The following is a 21,946-nucleotide window of genomic DNA, read 5'->3' as shown; positions in this document are numbered from 1 at the left end:
GGAGTGTTGTTAAATGACTCCATTATGATGAATTACTAAATTTTTAAAAGTTTTTTCATACAACTTTTTAAAAAAGGTTTTTTACATGATAGTTCATCTTTTCCTTCACCTCATGTGTATATTCCAATCATTATTTTGTTCTATGTAAATTTTTTTAGAAGTGATTTGGTTTCAGTGTTTTACATTTCCTGGTTGGCTGTCTGTGAGCATTCTTTAATGTGATTGGCTTCTTGGACAGCTGGATGACATCACTGCAGCTCCACTGGGAATCCCCATTAAAGAACGCTACAATCAGTTGCATGTTGAGAGAGGTAAATTTCTTGCCGCAGGGATCACTGGATCTCTCAGTGAGGCTCTCTTCCGTGACATTGACGAGCACCCCTTTTTCTCCACTGACCACAAAATCCAGGTCCAAAAAACAACATTTTAAAAAAAAAAATTAGATTTTGTTTTCTCATTGTGACGTACATACACAGTGAATATAATTCAATATCCCCTAAACTACTGCCAGGGATTTTAAAAGTGGGGGAAGGAGATGCTAATATAACTGTCATCTCTACTTTCAGCAAAAGGCTGTAATACATTTGAAATTACAGACAGTGAATATGCCAACAGCATAAATACATACGATATGAAAAATGGTTTAAAGATAATGCTGTTACTGCCAAGAGTACAAGAGCAGACCTTGCTTATTATCTTCAAGGGTCATAATCCTCAAGAAACATTTTGGCGCCCTGTTTTTTTTGGGCTGTTAAACTTGTGATATGGTGATGTAATATGGTAACAGAATATAAAAAACAGCAAGGAATGACTAAAAGATTGATAAGGAAGGTCCAATTAGAGCACGAGAGAAAGCTAGCTAGAAATAGAAAGACAGATAGCAAGAGTTTCTATAGATATTTTAAAAAGAGTTAACAGTGAACGTTGGCACTATAAAAAGTGAGTCTGGGGAATTAATAATGGACAATAAGGAGATGGCAGATGAATTGAACAGATATTTTGCATTGGTCTTCATTATTGAGGATACAAATAACATCCCAGTATTATCTGTAAGTCAGGAAATGGAAGGGAGGGAGGAACTCAAGAAAATTACAATCACCAGGGAAGTGGCACTGAACAAATTGTTGGAGCTGCGGGTTGACAAGTTCCCGGGTCCTGAAGGACTTCATCCTAGGATGTTAAAAGAAGTGGCGAGTGAGATAGTTGATGCGTTAGTTTTAATTTTCCAAAATTCCCTAGATTCGGCGAATGTAACTCCCTTATTCAAAAGGGAGGGAGAGAGAAAGCAGGAAACTACAGGCCAGTTAGCTTAACATTTGTCTAAGGGAAAATGTTAGAAGCTATTTTTAAAGACATTCTAGTAGGGCATTTAGAAAAATTCAAGGTAATCAGGCAGAGTCAATATGGTTTTCTGGAAGGAAAATCATGTTTAACTAATTTATTGCCGTTCTTTGAGGGAGTTACATGTGCTGTGGATAAAGGGGAATCAGTGGATGTATTGTACTTAGATTTCCAGAAGGCATTTGATAAGGTGCCACATCAAAGGTTATTGCAGAAAATAAAAGCTCATGGTGCAGGGGGTAACATATTGGCATGGATAGAAAATCGGCTAGCTAACAGGAAACAGAGAGTAGGCATAAATGGGTCATTTTCTGGTTGGCAAGATGTAGCGAGTGGTGTGCCATAGGGATCAGTGCTGGGGCCTCAACTTTTTACAATTTATATGAATGACTTAGATGAAGGAACTGAAGTTATCGTTGCTAAATTTGCTGATGACACAAAGATGGGTAGGAAAGTAAGTTGTGAAGAGGACATAAGGAGGCTACAAAGGGATATGGATAGGTTAAGTGAGTGGGCAAAGACCTGGCAAATGGAGTATAATGTGGGAAAATGTGAAGTTGTCCACTTAGGCAGGAAGAATAAAAAAAGAAGCATATTATCTAAATGGTGAGAGATTGAAGAGCTCTGAGATGCAGAGGGATCTGGGTGTCCTAATGCATGAATTGCAAAAGGTTAGTATGCAGATATAGCATGTAATTAGGAAAGCTAATAGAATGTTATCGTTTATCGTGAAGGGAATTGAATACAAAAGTAAAGAGGTTATGCTTCAGCTACACATGGCATTGGTGAGACCACATCTGGAGTACTGTGTACGGTACTGGTCTCCTTATTTAAGGAAGGATGTAAATGCGTTGGAGGCCGTACAGAGAAGGTTTACTAGACTAATACCTGGAATGAGCGGGCTGTCTTACCAGGAAAGATTAGTTAGGCCAGGCTTGTATCCGCTGGAACTTAGAAGAGTAAGAGGTGACTTGATTGAAGCATATAAGATCCTGAGGGGTCTTGACAAGGTGGATGTGGAAAGGATGTTCCCCTGTGGGAGAATCTCAAACTAGGGGTCACTGTTTAAGAATAAGGGGTTTCCCATTTAAGACTGAGATGAGGAGAAATATTTTCCCTGAGGGTCATGAGTCTTTGGAATTCTCTTCCTGAAAAGGTGCTGGAAGCAGAGTCTTTGAATATTTTTAAGGCAGAGGTGGATCGATTCTTGATAAGCAAGGGGGTGAAAGATTATCGGGGGTAGGTGGAAATGTAGAGTAATCAGTTCAGCCATGAACTTATTGAATGGCGGCGGAGCAGGCTCGAGGGGCCGAGTGGCCCTAACTCCTCCTAATTAGTATGTTCGTAATCCTATTGAAACAAATAATTGCATCACTTGTACTTGACAGGTTGCTGATGAAAATGGTGCTTTGTTTATAGCTCTGCATTATCTCAAAATAAAACAGGGTTTTCAGCAAAACATTTCAAGACAACCTTTTTTTAAATGTAACTCCTGCAAATACCCTTTTCTTCAATATAAGCTAAGGCATTGAATATTGACAAACTATTTAACAAGGGAATGCATCACAGCCAAGCCTCCTCCTACCCTCAAGTGATGTGTGCGCCATATGCACAAATGCGCACACACAGCCAAGTTGTAATACCCCTTCTGATATCCCAGGTGAGAGTAGCGAATGCAGCAGAGACAGCCGATACAACTGCGACCATCTGGTCAATGTGTTTCAGTATCACACTGTATCGTGGATTTACTGCATCCACCATCATGGAGCTGAACCCAAGGCTGGAATTTTACCTTGGGCGGAAGGCCCCGCCCACTGGCCAAAAAGTCAGGTGTGAGCCCGCCTCCACTGGGCCTAGGGAGCCACGCCAGGGTTTTACGCACCCAGGGCCTTTAATTGGACATAGGCGGGACTTCCACCTTCTTGAGGCATGAAGTCCCGCCGAACGGAGCCGTGGGCCGGCAGCTCAGTCTCAGCAGCGCCATCAGGAGTGGTGGCCACTGCTGGGACTGCACCCTGCATCCGCAACAAGAGGGATGCTGGTCACGGAAGAAAGATATATTTTGGGGCCCCGCTGGGGACAATCGGCTGGGCCCAGACGAGGCAAGAGGGGGCAGCTTTATTTTACTGGGAGCGGTTGGGACTTTGGGGGTGTCCTCCGTGGGTGCCTGATCAGTAGGGCTGCCCTGAAGTGCCCACCAGATGCTGGTAAAATACCAGTGGGGTGGGTGGAGGCCCTTAAGTAGCAGTTAATTGGCCGCTTAAGAGCCTTGATTGGCCTAGGGCGGGCAGGCGGTTTCTCGTCGCCACCGCCCCTGATAAAATTGCAGTGGGGGAGGGAAGGTGTCGAGAAAGGCCCCTTTCCCCCTCCACCGCCTCCCACTCAAGTTTACACCCACTGCCACCAGCACGCTCCTGTGGGGGAGTGTAAAATTCCGGCCTATATTTTCGGCCAACTGCATAGAGGTGGTTTCATGGAAATAAAGATCATATTTTATCTGGTTCCTTGATAAAGTGACAAAGTAACAGTACAAAACAGCTAAATTGAGTTTCATGGGCTAAAAAAAAACTATTTATTTTTAATTTGAAAACCATTACATGTAGCTGAGAATGTCATACTGAAGCACAGGGCGTTATCATAACTACTCTTGAATTTGTCATTCTTGAGTTATTAAGTCAATTTTACTTGTAGAAGTATTGACTTAATTTCATGGCTGGCCCTGATATACTCCCAAATGTAGAAGCTTTACAGTTTCAAAATATCTCTCACAATACTTTGATGGGTAAAATTGCAATGTTGGTAGACATTTATCCCAATTTAAAGTAAAAGAATAAACTCAAAAGATGGGGGTTATGTTCAGAACGAGTGTCGTTACAATTTATGCTTTGTTATTAAACAAGAGCAATTAGGGGAGAAAGGCAAATATTTTATTTTCAATTAGTTACCTTGCACAATCATTAACATTGTTTTGGATTGTAAGACGCTGGTAGGAAGCACTTTAATTCAAGCTTTTCCTTACTGACTGCAGAATCAACGAGATCCTCGTCTGAATGAAATTTTGTTCCCCTTCTATGACTCAAAAAGAGCAATGCAGATACTTGAGAATTATGAGCCAGACGAAGAGCTGAGAAAACAAGGTAAGCACTCATGCATCTCGCCTTATTACATTAAAAGAGGGTTCAGGTGACTGTGGGATAAATCTTCCACAGACATTTTCTACAGTTGTTCCTCCTGTCATTTTAAACCATTGACACATTTGACGTATTTTACAATTATTGAGTCCTTTTGTTGACCTTGTCCTTGTTCTTTGAGAGATCAAAGCATCTGATATATATATCCAGGTGAGCTGTTAATGACTCATATATGCTAATGACACTCCCCACATACAGTACAAAAATCAGACCAAACCACCACAGGAAAATGTTTTCTAAGTTATTGAAAATTATGTAAGACTGCACTATACTTCTCTTTGAAGATGCCACGTCTCAGCTCTGCGAAAATCAATGGGGCACAATTTTCTGTCAAAATATCAGTGAGGCTAATGGTACTTGCTGTTATTTATGTGCAGGTGGTACAGCATCTTCTGGCAAGGGACAGATGCAATGTTGAACGTGAATATCCAAAAGTTGCACTGCTCTGCTCTCAGCATTTTGCTGTCTGCCTCACCATTGAAATGCATGGACTAGCAGGGAGTTGCTGCAGTTGTGTGGGAGATACAAACTAAACTAAAGCCACAGAAAGTTAAATCTTGTCCATTTTGGTCTAGTGTGATAAGTGTTAATTACTGCCAGCCAACTTGTATGTCACTGAAAATTAATTATTCCAAATGTGGAGTCACATTCCTTAAGGTTTTAATAATTGTTGGTGATTTATAAAAATGTAAAATGTTGAATTTTTAAAAAAAATTTCCTTGCTGACTCTTTTTTTTTCTCTCTCTCTTAATCTAATCTTTCTTTCCTTCTCTATATTTCCCTCTTTCTACCTGATTTGATGTGGAATTTACCCACTCTAAAATTTTCCTTCAGTCCTTAACACTGTTAATTTCACAATCCTTCAATCTATAAGGAGCTGCACAGTTGCTTGCCCTGTTCATTCAGCTCCAAGATGCCCGGTTTCCCTCGCCGTGACATTATGAGCTCACATAGCAACCGTCACGTGAAAAATTTAAAACCTAGTCGTGCAAGGGCAAGTCAGCAGATGCCTTTTGATGCCCTGATGCTGCAAATTATGGCCCAATAATTCTGAATGCGGCAAATGCAAAGGTTGGAACTGTGTTCTTAAAAATATGAATAGTAATGATTTTTTAAAAATATATATATTGAATACGATCTGTGGAACTGGGTGATACATATATTGTACTCTGGTTTCTTGGTCCATGAACCTAGCTTTGAATCCAGTCCAAGCTGATTTGATGAAAGTGTCTGTTTGAGAATTCTCAGCCCAGTTCCCATTACCACTGGCTTTTGTAAAAAGCTGTCAAAATTGAGAGTTTACCCAGAGGACAACGCAGTGACTAGATTAGGCATCTTATTGAGGATGTTAACTGTGCATGTAACAATGCCGCTGTACCTGACCTGGGGGTACATGAGGTTGGTACCTGAAATGGGACAGTTTTCCATTTTCAAGAGCATATATACCTCACCCTTGATAAACAGGAAGAAATCATCCAAAAGTGAGTGTGGTCTTCAATGTAATCAGCAACTTTAATACTAGTAAGTTGCTCAGCTCCGAGCTTAAATTGAAAAATATATTTGTCCTGGAGCGTTGCTCCCCTGAGTGTTTATTTTACAGTACATCATGCTTGTGAACGCTGCCATTTCTAAGTAGTACGATTCATACAAAACATTGAATCAGGAACTATGAGAAGTCTCTGATTATTTTCTAACCACATAGTAAAGATTCCTCCTCACTTAGTTAATGAATATTTAGCCTTGGCACCACGTTTTGGATCTGCAAATTCCTGGTGAACAGTTTCTCACTGCAGTCGGCTTTTTGCTGGAAGATGTATTTATTATTTAGAGGAAAACTGAATGCAAAAGAAATCTCAAGAATTTAGTTTATTTTAGTTTAGTTTAGAGATACAGCACTGAAACAGGCCCTTCGGCCAGACATGCAAGTAGGGCCTGGGAAAGTGCTTGACCTGTCTAAATATTAAGCATAGCATGCATGTTGATTCAATTTTCACACCTCCCAAAAAGCAATCAATCAATAGAACGTTAACCACTCGTAAATCCTTTGCCTTTCTCAATAAGTTCCGACTTGCTGTTTGGATGTAATTGGGAATTTTACGTGAATTTTGCAGTGTGTTTCGAAGTAAAGTTATAGTTCATACTTTTGCCCAACTTATTGGCATAAACTCTTCTAAGAACCAGCGCAATCGTGCAGTGTGATATAACGCAATAGTTTGTCTACTGTTGGCATTAAAAAAAGCTGTTCATATATTTGAGTGGTAACCTGGTGCAGTTTTATTAATACAACTGAAAATGGGATTATCACAAAAGTAAATTAAATATTTTTTAATAGTTAAAAGATTTTAAAGCATGCCTAACTAGTGCCTGTGACTCCCCACATACCCACCCACCACCACTACCCACCCCCCCCCCCACACCCCCAAAAAGGTGAGCACCATTTGAAGAGCTCTCTCAACCAGGCAATGATTGGAAGCTCGAAGAAGGGTCACTGACCCGAAACGTTAGCTCTGCTTCTCTTTCCACAGATGCTGCCAGACCTGCTGAGTGATTCCAGCATTTCTTGTTTTTGTTTCAGATTTCCAGCATCCGCAGTATTTTGCTTTTATTTTAATGATTGGAAGCTCACCAAGCTCATTATTTTGATCAGAGCGCGTGGCCGGTTTTGTGGGCAGCACTGACTTCAGTGTGGTGTTTTTTTAAACAAGGGTTAAAAATCACAGAAATCCGATTTCACAACTTGTGTTTAAAATTCTGTGGTATTTTGTGCTAGTCTGATAGATTTCAACCGGATTATGTTGGCAAAACTAGCAAAAACACTAGGCCTATATCTCTGCACAAAAAAAAAGCAGCGGCTGTATTGATTCCCCACCTATTCCACAACATATCCCTAATAATCTCTTGACACGTTAATCGCAATAAAAATTCAGCAGGTCTTAAAAATCAGAAACTTTACTCCAGCTCACCTTCCAATGCCTCCAGCTACATTCCCCATGCACATCTACCCCCTCTCGGGTGGCCTTGGGTCGGTCCTGTACACTGTTCCTGGAGTATCAACCCTGCAGCCGGACCTTGGCTCATAATGCTTTGTGTCTTTCAGACCCCAGTTGCATGTGCTATATGATGTTTTCACAGCCTGGATGTGGCAGGACTGCCTGATCCAAAAACTAAAGTTTGCCCAATATAGGTGGCTGCTTGCAGTAAGCTTGGTGTCCGTGGTGAGCACTATATTAGGCAAAGTACACAAATAATATGGCATAATAATAGCATATGGTGAAACCTTAAGGCTAGCTGCCACCTAGTGGATACAAAGTTAAATTCTCTATATAATTCTCTTCTAATCTCTTCTGCTTGTCTGATGCCATATCTGCTCCATTGCAAAGTCCACGTCCATGACATTGATTGTCTCCGCCCCTACCTCAGTGCATTTACCTCAGCAAGTCTCATCAGTACCTTTGTCACTGTTCTGGTGCTCTCTTGGCTTGCTTCTGATGCTCCACATTCCGTAAACCTCAGCTGATCCAAAGCTCTGCTGCCCCGAAACTCTGCTGCCCGTATCCCAGGCCACACCAAGTCCTCACAATCGTACATTGGCTCCCAGTCACCGACGCCATAAGTTTAAATTTTTATCCTTATTTTTAATCCCTTTAATGTCTTGTCTCTACCTATCTCTGCAACTTACTCCAGCCCTACAATCTCTACCCACCAAACTCTCCTTTTCTCTAGTGTCCTGTGCATTCCCCCGCCTCACTTTGTTTTGGTAGCCATGCCATAATCTGTTTAATCCCCACAATCTGGAATTCCCTCCTCTAAATCTCTGCACCTCCCTCCTCTCTTTTTAAGACCCACTTTAAAATCCACTTTTTTGACAAAGCTTTTGGTCACCTTTCATAACATGTGACCACCTTTGGCTCAGAATCCATTTATCAAATTCGGCCTCAGTGAAATATTTTGTGATGTTTCTCGATGTTAAAAAAAAAAATACCATACAAATGTAAATTGTCATTTTTCATCCTCAGGAATAAGTCATTTGTTCTTTGCATGACATCAGTGTTTCTCATGTCGCAGTCTTCACTGAAGTAGGAGGAAAACGCAGAAGCATATTATCATTCTGAGGGAGATGGTGCATTGTATCATGCTGCTGTGATTCATCAACATACAGCAGTGGACCTTAGCACATTTTAATATTACTTTATTTATAATGCAACAAAAAATGTGGAAAATTGTTTCCATGGACAGGATTTTCCCTCCGGGGGTGGGAAACAGATGTCAGGACTGTTGCCAGGTGCCGAACCTGCCCTCCGGGGAGAAACAGTCACTCCTGTGATTTTCCCCTGTTGGCCGCCTAATTAAGGACAGCAGTCGGGTTCTCAAAGGTGGAGGGCTAATCACAGGCCTTCCAGCTTGGGAGGAGCAACAGGCTGTATTGGAAGGTAAGTAAAAGAGAAGGTGCTTCGAAATGGAGGTGTCCTCACTGCAACCCAATTAAATCTTTAATTAAAAAATAGATTCAACAGCTAGGCTAACACTGTTTGGGGTGGTTGGTCATAGGGAGGGGATGCCCCTCTACAGAGCGGCTGCACCCAGACTGGCAGAGAGGTCTCTGGCCTGCATGGAGTACTGCCCCCACCGTTCCCCCCCCACACCCCCCCCCCTCCCCCCGTCTGCCACTGGGTGTCCGTCTCCAGGCACCTAAACTGGCCCTTGCCACCTGCCACGTGCGGGTGGGTAGACCTACCAGACCCCAGTCTCACCTCCGCAGAAATGGACTGGAGGCGGGATGGCGCAGAGGAACTGCCGCACCAGCCAGTGGGGCTAATTTCAGCTCCTGGCTACCTCTGGGCCGAAAATCCAGCCCTAGGTATTTCACTGCGGAGTATACTGAGCATAAGGAGGGAGTTAGCAGAGGTCACCATAGGCAGGATTCAATTGGTAGCTTTGGGCAATGTGTTTAAAAACAAAGAGCGAGGAAGCAAGACAGAAATGTTTAGGAAACAAACACCAATGAATAAAGTTAAGACAACTGAAAGTTCTGCTACAATTGGATTGCAAGGAGATTGAGGAGATGCATAGGAGGCGAGAGTTAGAGGGAAAAGGGCTCTGGTCAGGAGAAGTGGGTCACAGCGGATTCGGAGGAATTTGTAGATGACGATAAATTCGCTGAGGGATAGGGAGCCAGTATACGGCAGTGAAAACTGGAGTTATAGCCCAAGTGGAACTTATTACTAGACTGTAAAATACTAATTCAGTTTCATATCTGTCATTGTTTCCTGAACTTTTACTGATAGCGATGGAGAATTTATCACTATAGATCGAGCAACTTCATTGATTCGTTCCAGTGTCTGTCATTGGCTTATCTGCTATCAGTGGTGTCGATGACAACTATTCCTGGCAGGAAATATAAAATAGAAGCAGTTTATATATCAGAGAGTCTTTATCTTTTTTTCTGGGAAATGGGTATGATGAATTTCACCTAAATCAATAGAGCAGACCAGTTTGATATAAATGAATAAAGGGATCTGAATTGCAGTGTGCACAATTTAAACTCAACACTGACACATGTGGTATGAGCCATAACAGTAACAGCTTTTATTTTTCTACAACACTGATGCTGTACCCAGAATGGTGAGGAGGAGAGGTGACTCAGAGACTGGCCTGTAGGAGGTATTTAAAGATGGAGAAAGAATTGGCGAGGTTTAGGGAGAGAGTTTGAAAGAGGTGGGCTGAGGTGAATGAAGGAATGGACATAAGGACAGGGTCAGAGGAATGGAATATTTGGAAGGAAATATAAGATAGAAGGAGTTTGCAGAGATGGAAGGGGGTCAGGCATAAAGGGATTTATGACCGAGGGCAAGAAATTTAAATGTAATGCTCTGGTGGACCAGGAGCCACATTAAGTCAACAAGGACACAAGTGATGTGTGAGCAGGACGTAAAGCAGCACAGGATATACTCGGCAGCGTTTTGGACAATTGGTGCTGTACAGGGTCAAGGAAGTGCAAGATGTCGGGCTGGGGGAGGTTGCAGATATGGGTGGTGGATTTTAACTGGGTTTTGAGCAGACAGGAGGGGGCAGGGACGCTGGGTGAGTGTAAAAGATGATTTGATATCATAAGTTTGAAGCCTGGGCTATTATAACTACTGGGCCTCATTTATATGCTGCTAGCCAGCTGCCTGGTTGAAGCAAGCAGAAGGAGGCAGCTGGGTGGCTTCAGGCAGGTCAAAATTGCGTGTCCCAGAGGCCGCCTGCGACATGGAAGTAATTCATGCAAGAGAGCTCGGACTGTTTAGCAAGTGAAAAGGGGGATGCCCAAGGCAGCAGAGGCCCATACTTGTGAGACCAGGAGAAACATTTCAGCTTATCCTGGACCCATGAAGGAAAGTTTTTATTTACTTCAGAGGACCTTCTCTTGGCTGTTATTGGCACTTTGATCAATGAGCCATTAAAGTGCCGTTGGGGTCCTTTCAATTTGGATTAGTAATGAATCAGGCTGGTACATTAGCCACCTACGGTAAAAGGACACAGTTAAGGTGGCAGCAGTAATTTAGCAGAGATGAGGATAATAGTGTTCATGCACCTTTTTCTTTAATTGCGCACTTGCCCTGCTCCTGCTGGGCACAAAATAAAATTAAAAGGAATGTTGGTACATGGGCAGTAGGCCATGGCTGCCCCAGTGGAATTTTAAAAAGCAGCAGCAAGTGCATGGAATTCTAATGCAAGTGTTTGTTGCTCCAACTTCTGCCTTCCCACACAGGGTGGAATTCAAGATTACCACCTCCTCCGGCCCCAGGAGTTTGAGCCGTAGCTCCTTTTAAAATCATGTCTTGGGCCAGCAAGAGGCAGGAACTTCAGTATATTGCCTTCAATGCCACTCCTAGCCTCCCTTGAGGAGATCACTGATTGCAAGGCCTGCAGATTCTATAGCAAACAGATTATAGGAATGTTGGAGCAGGAGTAGGCCATTCAGCCCATCGAGCCTGCCCTGCCATTCAATATGATCATGGCTGATAATCCACTTAGATAGCACTCAATGCACCTTAACACAATTATAACACATCACATTCTTCCTGCTGCTCCACCTGACCCACTTGTGATCAACATATGTAGATTTTGCCCAGTAAAGGTAATCAGTGTCACTGCTACTGAAGTTTTAACCTCTATACTGTTCACATGAATGTAGGATGGGGCAATAGTTTGCATGTTGCATGCCAACATTATTACTTTCGTGCAGGTACTCTGCAAGCAGCGTTAATCACAATGAAATTGTACGTGAGCCTTTTGGGAATAATATTTCGGAAATAACAAGTAATGAAGTTGAACAGATTCAAATGTGCGTGTTGGGTGGAGGGAGCTGGCTTATGTTATTTTCAGCTCTCCTTTCTTACCTGCCCAGCCAAAGCATGTTATTGAAAGCACATGAATGCACCAAAAGTGAGTGGAAATAATTTCCATACTTACATGACATTGTTTTAAATCTTATTGCTATACTACAATAGAGTATATATTTTTGCATTGTGGTGCATGAGATCGCTCATTGTGGCAATGCAATGATGAATGCAGAATTATGCTTTTTGTATGACATCGTTGCCATTGGTTATTTTTGTTAAGGTGAGAATAGGATTTTCAGTAGAGAAGCCTAGCATCGCACATTAATCAGTTCTGGTTGGTTACACAGACCTAATTAGAATTGCTGTATTAACGTACAACATGGCATTGACACAGATTTCTAAATTGAGTGCTCTAATTTGAATTAAAACTATCAATTTTGTTTTGCAGCTGTTATGTCGTGTGATGGGTTCTGCAGGTATCTGATGTCAGATGAAAATGCACCAGTCTTCCTTGATCGTTTGGAGCTGTACCAAGAAATGGACCACCCCCTGTCCCATTACTTTATCAGTTCCTCTCACAATACGTATCTAACAGGCAGGCAGTTTGGAGGCAAATCCTCTGTAGAGATGTACAGACAAGTCCTTTTATCAGGCTGCAGGTATGTCATAACATGCTTAGGAAATATTAAAAGGTTAAGGTATCTCTGTATTAGTTTTTAAGAGAAAGGTAAAGGTAGTCATAATGCAGCCCTGTTTGTAATTCTTCAGCTGCTTCCCCGCTCTCTCTCCCCCCACCCCCCCCAACCCCCCTGTCGCCAATCCTGCCCCCAGGGCTCCTGATGACCACAGCGTTCGGGGGACAGTCTACAGCATCAAAGTTTTCTGTGCGTCCCTGCTGGGAAATGAGGCCAGAAATTGAGTTCATCCTCCTATCTCATTAAAATGATATTGTCCAGCTTGCCACCCTCTGCCATTTACCCCATGAAAACACCCCCACCCCCACCCCGACCATTCCTCCCCAAAAAACCCTGGAAATCCTGGGGCAATGTGAAAAAGATTATGACCCAGCAATTCAGTTCCCAGAACAAAAAAAGGCCAGGAAAGTCAGCCCTCGTAGGTCCATCTGGTCTTTCTGCTTTCCCAGAGGTTGCATGTGTTCCTCTTCCAGTTTGAAGAGTGCTACACTTCTTTCCCTATTACCTCCCTTTGTAAACCTGTTCTCCAAGAATTGACGACTTAGTGATGTTTCCTATATTCACCACCTACCCCACATAATCTATCACTATTCAGCTTAAACTTGTGTTTCCTGATTCTGCGTTCTCATGAACTCAGTTAGTTCTGACTGATTCTATACATACACATCTGTATTCATTTGAAAACTTCAACCATATCTCCACTCAGTCTTCTCAGCTCCAAGAACATCCCCACTGCCAATTTCCTGTACGTTTTGTTCTCTTGTCCCCTTGACATTTTGACTCATTTAGCTCAACCAAACAACTGAAAAGTCTATTCAGAATGATGATCTCCATCAAGTTAAAATCTGGAGGAACTATTAACTTTCTGCAACAAATTAGATCAACTTATTTTCATGCATGGCTTAATTTGATCGAGACCAAAATTCCAAAAAGGTTATTCGGTTATCTGGAATATAGTTAGCTGCATGAAGTATATGACACTTCGTTCTGCTTCACTTTACTATATTCATTTAGTACATTTTGATATTTACTAGATCTGAAAGCTTTTTTCTTATTCTTTTTAGTTTTTAATAATTTCAATGTTCACACTTAGCATGTTAATAGCCATGTTGTTGCAATCCCCAAATATCTAGATAATGCGATTCTGCTGCTTTATTCCCCTGTCAGATTTGACTGGATGATGCCAGAAATGATGGTGACATGTGATGTACAAGTATCCCAAACTTGGCTAATCTGAGTCTGTCACATAACCATTTTGGTCAAGGATATGTGCACCAATGCAGATCTATAGCTGCTGCGCCTTCTGCATAATGCAGTTTGTTGACCCTCTGAGAATTTTTGATTCCTCATGGACTGGACCATAAAGTTAAGGCACTTCTCTTAATTGCCTTTACCAGATGCTCTAAAGCTGCTAAATCACCTTGCCTCTCAGTTTTGATAGCTGAATGGATGACAGCCTGAAAAATATTACCCTGGAAAGAACAACAGCTGTAATGCATTCTAAATTGGACCTCCGCAAAGCACCTGGAGAATCGTAGCATAGCCAAAGGACAGGGACTTTTATTACATTTGGCAGGGAATTTGCATTAGTGGGAGATTCATGGATAAAACCTAAAATATAAAGATATGAGCAAGGGATAAGCATTTTTAATTTAATGGGAAATGGCTGTGGTTCACTGCTTGGTGTTGGTAAGATCAGTTATGAAGATGAAGGGTATATAGTGGCAAGGTTTTTTTAAGGATATAATCATTAGTAAAGGTTGTGTTCATAGTTAATACAAACAAATTGAAGGCACTTTTTGATAAACTCTTTGAATTATACGAATAGCTTTGAATAACTCTCAAATCAAATGACAATTCATTTGAATGACTGTTTTAAAAAAAAAAATCATTTTAATAAAACCAAACTTCAGTTGCAGTCTTTGGTCACAGAAATATTATATGGCATCTCAGCTGGGATAAAGTAGAGATGAAATGTTCCTCAGTGATATGTGCAATGAGCATGCCAACATAGTTCTACCACGTCCTGCTGTGCTCCATCTCAACATGTTTGTTAGCCCATTCTTGTTTCTTCTCCTTCTTTGGCCTCCTTGTCTCTGGAGACAATGGGTAAGCGCCTGGAGGTGGCCAGTGGTTTGTGAAGCAGCGCCTGGAGTGGCTATAAAGGCCAATTCTAGAATGACAGATTCTTCCACAGGTGCTGCAGAAAAAATTGGTTGTCGGGGCTTTTACACAGTTGGCTCTCTCCTTGCGCTTCTGTCTTTTTTCCTGCCAACTGCTAAGTCTCTTCGACTCGCCACACTTTAGCCCCGCCTTTATGGCTGCCCGCCAGCTCTGGCGATCACTGGCAACTGCCTCCCACGACTTGTGATCAATGTCACAGGACTTCATGTCGCGTTTACAGACGTCTTTAAAGCGGAGACATGGACGGTCGGTGGGTCTGATACCAGTGACGAGCTCGCTGTACAATGTGTCTTTTGGGATCCTGCGATCTTCCATGTGGCTCACGTGGCCAAGCCAGCTTGAGCACCGCTGGCTCAGTAGTGTGGATAAACTGAGGATGTTGGCCACCTCGAGGACTTCTGTGTTGGAGATGCGGTCCTGCCACCTGATGCCAAGGATTCTCCGGAGGCAGCGAAGATGGAATGAATTGAGACGTCGCTCTTGGCTGACATATGTTGTCCAGGCCTCGCTGCCGTAGAGCAAGGTACTGAGGACACAGGCTTGATACACTCGGACTTTTGTGTTCCGTGTCAGTGCGCCATTTTCCCACACTCTCTTGGCCAGTCTGGACATAGCAGTGGAAGCCTTTCCCATGCGCTTGTTGATTTCTGCATCTAGAGACAGGTTACTGGTGATAGTTGAGCCTAGGTAGGTGAACTCTTGAACTACTTCCAGAGCGTGGTCGCCAATATTGATGGATGGAGCATTTCTGACATCCTGTCTCATGATTGTTTTCTTGAGGCTGATGGTTAGGCCAAATTCATTGCAGGCAGCCGCAAGCCTGTCGATGAGACTCTGCAGGCACTCTTCAGTGTGAGATGTTAAAGCAGCATCGTCAGCAAAGAGGAGTTCCCTGATGAGGACTTTCCGTACTTTGGTCTTCGCTCTTAGGCGGGCAAGGTTGAACAACCTGCCACCTGATCTTGTGTGGAGGAAAATTCCTTCTTCAGAAGACTTGAACGCATGTGAGAGCAGCAGGGAGAAGAAAATCCCAAACAGTGTCGGTGCGAGAACACAGCCCTGTTTCACGCCACTCAGGATAGGAAAGGGGTCTGATGAGGCGCCGCTATGCTGAATTGTGCCTTTCATATTGTCATGGAATGTGTTAGCCCCATTCTAAGGCCGGAATTTTACGCCACTTCAGTGAGCCGGATGGTGGTGGGGGTCAGTGGGAGTGGGGTGGCATAAAATTGAGCGGGAGTCTCCGGGAGGCCTTCCTGGCCCGCTCCTGCGTACGCCCCACTTTGTCGAGGGGGTTGCAAAAAACGGACTTCCCACTTAAGGGCCTTCGCCAGCCTCTACGGGGATTTTACCCGTGGCAAGCGGGTGTCCTGGAGACATGAAAGGCCGCCTGGTGAAACCTGGTGGCCTCTCAGCACACCGGGGGCTGGGGGGGGCGGGTGGAGTGCCCTGACAATCAGGCAAATAGTGCCCGATTGAGGTCCGCCTCCACTTCCGCAACCATCTCCGGGACCCAAGACCCCCCCCCCCCCCCCAAAACGACCACCCTTGCCTAGCCGTGGCCCGACCGATTTCCCCCGGCGAGGCAACCCAAGCTTACCTGCAGTCCTGGCTCCATGTCCTCGGCTGGGCTGCAGTCCCAGCAGTGGTCACTGCTCTCAGTGGCGCTGCTGGGACTAAGAGCTGCTCAAGCGGGCGGAAGTCCCACCTCGGAACAATTAAAGCCTGGGGGTCCATAAAATGCGGGATGGATCCCCAGGCTAGGCAGAAGCGGGTTAGCCACCAACTTTTACGTCAGTGGCCAGTTCCCATCCGCCCGACATAAAATCCAGCCCTAAATCAAGTGAAACAGATCCTGTCTGAATAATTGTGCTGTCGACAATGATTGTTGTGGCAAGCTTAAGGAAACTCGGGAGATAAATGAATGAAAACCTGAGTTGCCAATCGTTTATCTGGATTTATTAATTGGTCACTTGTCAGGTTTTTTTGTCCTATTTTTGCATTCAGACGTGTGGTACTTTTCGTAATTAGGAGGTTTTAACCACATTCAGCAAATATTATAACGTAGTATAATTTTGACCTATAAATATGCTGACGATAAACTAAGACCCAAATTCAGATTGTTGTTGCACAGTGTTTTGTGTAGCATCTATTCTAATCAGAAATACGTTTTATTGTGAATAAATGTTACAATATATTGTTGAAAAGATATGATATATGTAATTGCAACACTTCAGCAGGAATGTAATCCCTCTCTATTTTGTTTTTCCAGATGTGTTGAATTAGATTGTTGGGATGGAAAAGGGGAAGACCAAGAGCCAATAATAACACACGGGAAGGCCATGTGCACAGATATTCTTTTTAAGGTATTTTTAGTTTTTATATTTTCTATAATTTTGGAGTAAAATAGAGCAAGGGTTGGGATCATGGCCTGGGTTCTAAGGGGTAATTTTCCAACTTTACACCTTTGGCAGTGAGGCTTGCTTGCCGGGATCCCAATGCCAGAAAATTAACCCTGTGCCCTTTTCGTTGTTCATTTTTGAAAAACTTTACAACTAATAGCTCTACACTGAGATGTGGGTTTAAATCCTACTTGCAGAGACATGAGTTTATAATCTAGACCGGCACTCGAGTGCCATAGTGAGGGATTGCTGCACTGTCTTTCGGCCGAGACGTTAAATCGAGGTATCCTCTGCTCTCTGAGATGTGTCCGAGCCGGCATTTATACCTCAGCCAATAGCTAGCACAGCTGATCTGATCATTTATTTCATTGCTGTTTGTGGGACCCTACTGCATGCAAATTAGCTTCCTGCTAGTTACAGCACTGATTATACTTCAAAAGCACTTCATTGGTTTTAAACCGCTTTGAAACATTTTGAGATCATGAATGACACTAGAGAATCGCAAGTCTTTCTTTAAGTGAGTGCTCACAAATCACAAATTCAATATTAAAAACTAAAATGAAAAATAAACTGTTGTATGGAAAAAAAAATGCACTTGTTTCCAGTGCAATATAACATTTTATAATTCATGACTGGACAGAACACATTTACTGCTTCATCATTAGTGTGTTTTGTGTTGGGTTTTCACTTAAATATGAATCAGAGTGTCTCAGCAACTGTAAAGATTTTAAATGATATTATGGTTTTCCCATCTGTTGCAGTGTAATTTCTCAAATTAATAATGCATAAATTCAATTGCTTAGATTTCTGATTACAGAAAACAAACTTGACTTTTATAATACTGCATTCCAACAAGGCAGAGTGTAATAGGTAGCCAAAAGTCATTACTAGATGTTAATTTAATTAAGGGCAACAGGTGATCTAATCAGCTGTCACAAAAAACAGTTATATAAGATTACATCGGATATACAGCACAGAAAAAAGCCATTCGGCCCAACCAGTCCATGCCAGCATTTATGCTTCGTTTGAGCCTCCTCCCATCTTTGCTTATCTAAATCTATCATCGTAACCCTCTATTCCATTCTCCCTCAAATATTTGTCTAGCTTCCCCTTAAATTCATCTATACTATTCACTTCAACAACTCCCTGTGGTAGCAAGTTGCACATTCTCACCACTCTCTGGGAAAAGAAGTTTTTTTTTAAATTCCCTTCTGGATTTCTTGGTGACCATCTTACACAGATGGCCCCTAGTTATGCTCTTCCCCACAAGTGGAAACAATCTCTGTATTCACTCTATCAAAACTTTTCATAATTTTAAAGACCTCTATTAGGTCACTCCTTTTTTCAGAAGAAGAAAGACCCAGCCTGTTTATCCTCTTCTGGTATGTATACTCATGCATGTCTGTTAACATCCCTGTAAATTGTCTCTGCACCCTCTCCAGTGCCTTTGTACCTTTTCTATAATCTGGCAACCAGAACTGCACGCAGTATTCTTAAGTATGATCTAACCAAGGTTTGATGCAGGTTCAGCATAACTTCCCTACTTTTCAATTCTATCCCTCTAGAAATAAAGCCCAGTGCTTTGTTTGCTTTTTCATGGCCTTACTAATCTGTGGCACAAGTTTTAGTGATTGGTCTATTTGTACTCCGAGATTCCTTCGTTCCTGTACCCCACCTAGACTTGCACCTTCCAAGTAATAAGTGATTTCCCTATTCTTCCTACGAAAATGTACTACCTCACATTTACCTGTGTTGAACTTCATTTGCCAACTATTGGCCCATTCTACAAGTTTATTAATGTCCTCCTGTAATTTGTTGCCGTCCTTTTCAGTATTGACGATCCCCCTCCACCCCTGCCCTACTCAGTGCCTTGGTAATTTAGAGCAGTTATTTGTTTTTTTTCATTTATTGGATGAAGGCATTGCTGGCAAGGCCAGCATTTATTTCCCATCCCTAATTGTCCTTTTGAGGAGGTGATGGTTGGGCCACCACCTTAAACTGCTGCAGTCCATATGGTGTAGGTATACCCACAGCACTTTTAAGAAGGGAGTTATAGGAACATAGGGACAGGAGGAGGCCATTTAGTACGTCAAGTCTGTTTCACCAGTCAGTGAGATCATGGCTGATCTGCGACCTAACTCCATATACACGCCTTTGTTCCATATCCCTTAATACCTTTGGTTAACAAAAATCTATCAATCTCAGTTTTAAAATTAACATTTGCCATTTGTGCAAGAGAGTTCCAAACTTCTTTGACTGTGCCCCCAGTCTTTTCTTCCCTAAGTAGCAGTAATAGTTTCTTCCAACCTGCCTTATCTGTTCCCCTTAATGTCTTGAAAACTTCGATCAAATCACTCCTTAACCTTCTAAATTCCAGGGAATACAACCCTAGTTTGTGTAATCCATCCTTGTAATTTAACCATTGGAGTTCCAGGATTTTGATCCATCGACAGTGAAGGAACGGTGATATATTTCCAATACAGAATGGTATGTGACTTAGAGGGGAACTTGTAGCTGGTGCTGTTCTCATGCTCCATCTGCCCTTATTCTTCTAGATGGTAGAGGTTGCGGGTTCGGGAGGTGCTGTGGAAGGAAGAAGTCATCCAAGCCCCTGCCACTTGTTTTTATTTTTTATGCAATTGTGGGGTGGATTATTTTGTCCTGAGTTCTGTTCCTTTAAGATTTTCAGGCAGTAGATGTGCTAATGGATCTGTGTAATGTTGGCAGTCGGTGTTTGCTGGCATTGACTCCAAAGTATTGATTGTGATGTAATTATTGCAGGATGATTGACAGTTAATGACTGGGAGATAACACCGTCTAATTATATTTATTCCTTTTTGCGCTAAAAGAAAATCTGGACGCTTTAGTCATTGTAACTTCTGAGAAGTCTATTAGAGTTTATCACTGTTATTTTAACCGTGTATTGATACTGCATCTTTGACAGGATGTTATTCAGGCCATCAAAGAAACAGCATTTGTGACATCTGACTATCCTGTTATCCTCTCATTTGAAAATCACTGCAGGTAAGATCTTATATAAAAGTTTAACAAATAGTTTTCTGCAATTATATTAATGCTGTAGAGTTCTGTGGGCTAAGAGACACAAGTATACAACTGTGCTAAACTATTCCTTTTTTACAGTAAACCCCAGCAATACAAGATGGCCAAATACTGTGAAGAAATTTTCGGAGAACTTTTACTGAAGCAGCCCCAGGAGCTCCATGTAGTATGATTGCTATTTTTATGTACATATATTTTTAAAAGCCATTCAAATTAAATCGTATTACCAAATGTTGAAGTGAACATGTTCAACCTATTCAGCAAGTTGGCTGTGGCTCGGTGGTAGCACTCGCGTCTGTTTCAGAATGTTGCGGGTTCAAGTCTCACTCCAGGACTTGAACTCACAAAAATCAAGGCTGACGCTCCAGTGCAGTATTGTGGGAATGCTGCACTGTCAGAGGTGCTGTCTTTTGGATGAGATGTGAAACCAAAGCCCGGTCTGCCATTTCAGATGGGCTTAAAAGGTCCAATGAACTATTTTAAAGAAGAGCAGGCTAATCTCTCCCTGGTGTCCTGGCCAATATTTATCCTTCAATCAACATCACAAAAAACAGACTATCTGGGTCACTAGCGCATTGCTGTTTGTGGGAAGTTGCCGTGCGTAAATTGGCTCTTGCGTTTCCTACATTACAACAGTGGCTGGACTTCAAAAGTACTTCTTTGGCTGTAAAGGGCTTTGGGATGTCCTGTGGTCATGAAAGGCACTATATAAATGCAAGTCTTTTTATTGCTTTACAGCTTGAAGCTGGCCGACCTCTGCCATCCCCAAATGATCTGAAAAGAAAAATACTCATCAAAAATAAACGATTAAAACCCGAAGTAGAGTCAAGTAAGTTTGGAAATCGGTAAGATTTTAAAAACCTTGACTAGATTGTTGAGTACGAGCAGTGTAGATTAAGTGATTGTATTGATGAATACCAGTAGATTTCAGTCCTTGGGAACAGGAAAGCTTACAACTTCCTGGAGAAAACTTAATTATGATGAACAAATCTGAAGTTGTAGATCTCATTGAGTCATTAGTATCATATGGAACTACTACCTTCAGAGCATGCTAACCTGCAGCATTGTTAAAGATTCGCGGAAACTTCCCAACAACCTTGAGTTTAATGAGTGATGTTAAAGTATCAACACGTTTAGAACAAGCAGTGAGAGCGGAATTATTTCTAGTGATAATTTTGGTTAAAAAAAAGTTTCAGTTTAAAAGAAAGTCGTCTAACTTCTAACCACACCAACCCTTTCATTAAAATTATTGACAGAAGGAATTTCACCCCCTGCCAGGGCTCCCCCGCTTCCCCCCAACCCCCAGTGTATTGGCTAACACGATTGCTTAGTATTTCAGTGCCTCAATGTTATGCTCCAGATTATCACTAAGAGAACTACTTTCTTCAGTACTTCTTTTAAATATCAGCAAATTTTAAAAGATCATTAACTTTTTTCCCATTAGTGTTTTGAATGTTTTGCTATCAAGAGATGATACTGATGATGTATCGGCTTAGAGGCATAATGAACCTGCTGTTGTTGCATCGTACTTAACTATATTTGGGCGGTGATCCAAGCAGTTCCACTATTTGACAGATTAGCTGTATAATAGGAGAGGGAAAAGTTGCACGTATCATACACAAAAACAGGTGAATGGATCTAGTAACACAGCACTTGAACTGCCTGAAGATCAACCTCTAATGTTGTGATCCAGTTTCAATATTTACTTGACATTTTAACGTCCGGCTATTTTAAGAATATTATATTTT

The 21,946-nt window shown here is 42.2% G+C and overlaps 1 protein-coding gene across 9 annotated transcripts in view; it reads left to right on the top strand.

Moving 5' to 3' along the window:
• The window catches only part of plcb4a (phospholipase C, beta 4a), a 466,151-nt gene that overhangs the window by 296,146 nt on the left and 148,059 nt on the right, over positions 1–21,946 (top strand). For all 9 annotated transcript variants that reach the window (XM_068044348.1, XM_068044344.1, XM_068044346.1 and 6 more), the window contains 6 exons: positions 4,370–4,478; positions 12,306–12,516; positions 17,009–17,102; positions 20,083–20,162; positions 20,280–20,364; positions 20,937–21,027. In XM_068044348.1, coding sequence (XP_067900449.1) covers positions 4,370–4,478; positions 12,306–12,516; positions 17,009–17,102; positions 20,083–20,162; positions 20,280–20,364; positions 20,937–21,027 — 670 coding nt within the window. The remainder of the gene's footprint in view (positions 1–4,369; positions 4,479–12,305; positions 12,517–17,008; positions 17,103–20,082; positions 20,163–20,279; positions 20,365–20,936; positions 21,028–21,946) is intronic.

The sequence above is a fragment of the Heterodontus francisci genome, chromosome 13 (assembly GCF_036365525.1).
Source record: "Heterodontus francisci isolate sHetFra1 chromosome 13, sHetFra1.hap1, whole genome shotgun sequence".
NCBI lineage: Eukaryota > Metazoa > Chordata > Chondrichthyes > Heterodontiformes > Heterodontidae > Heterodontus > Heterodontus francisci.
The sequence above is the reverse complement of the archived record's forward strand: the minus strand, read 5'-3'. Positions and strand labels throughout refer to the sequence as shown.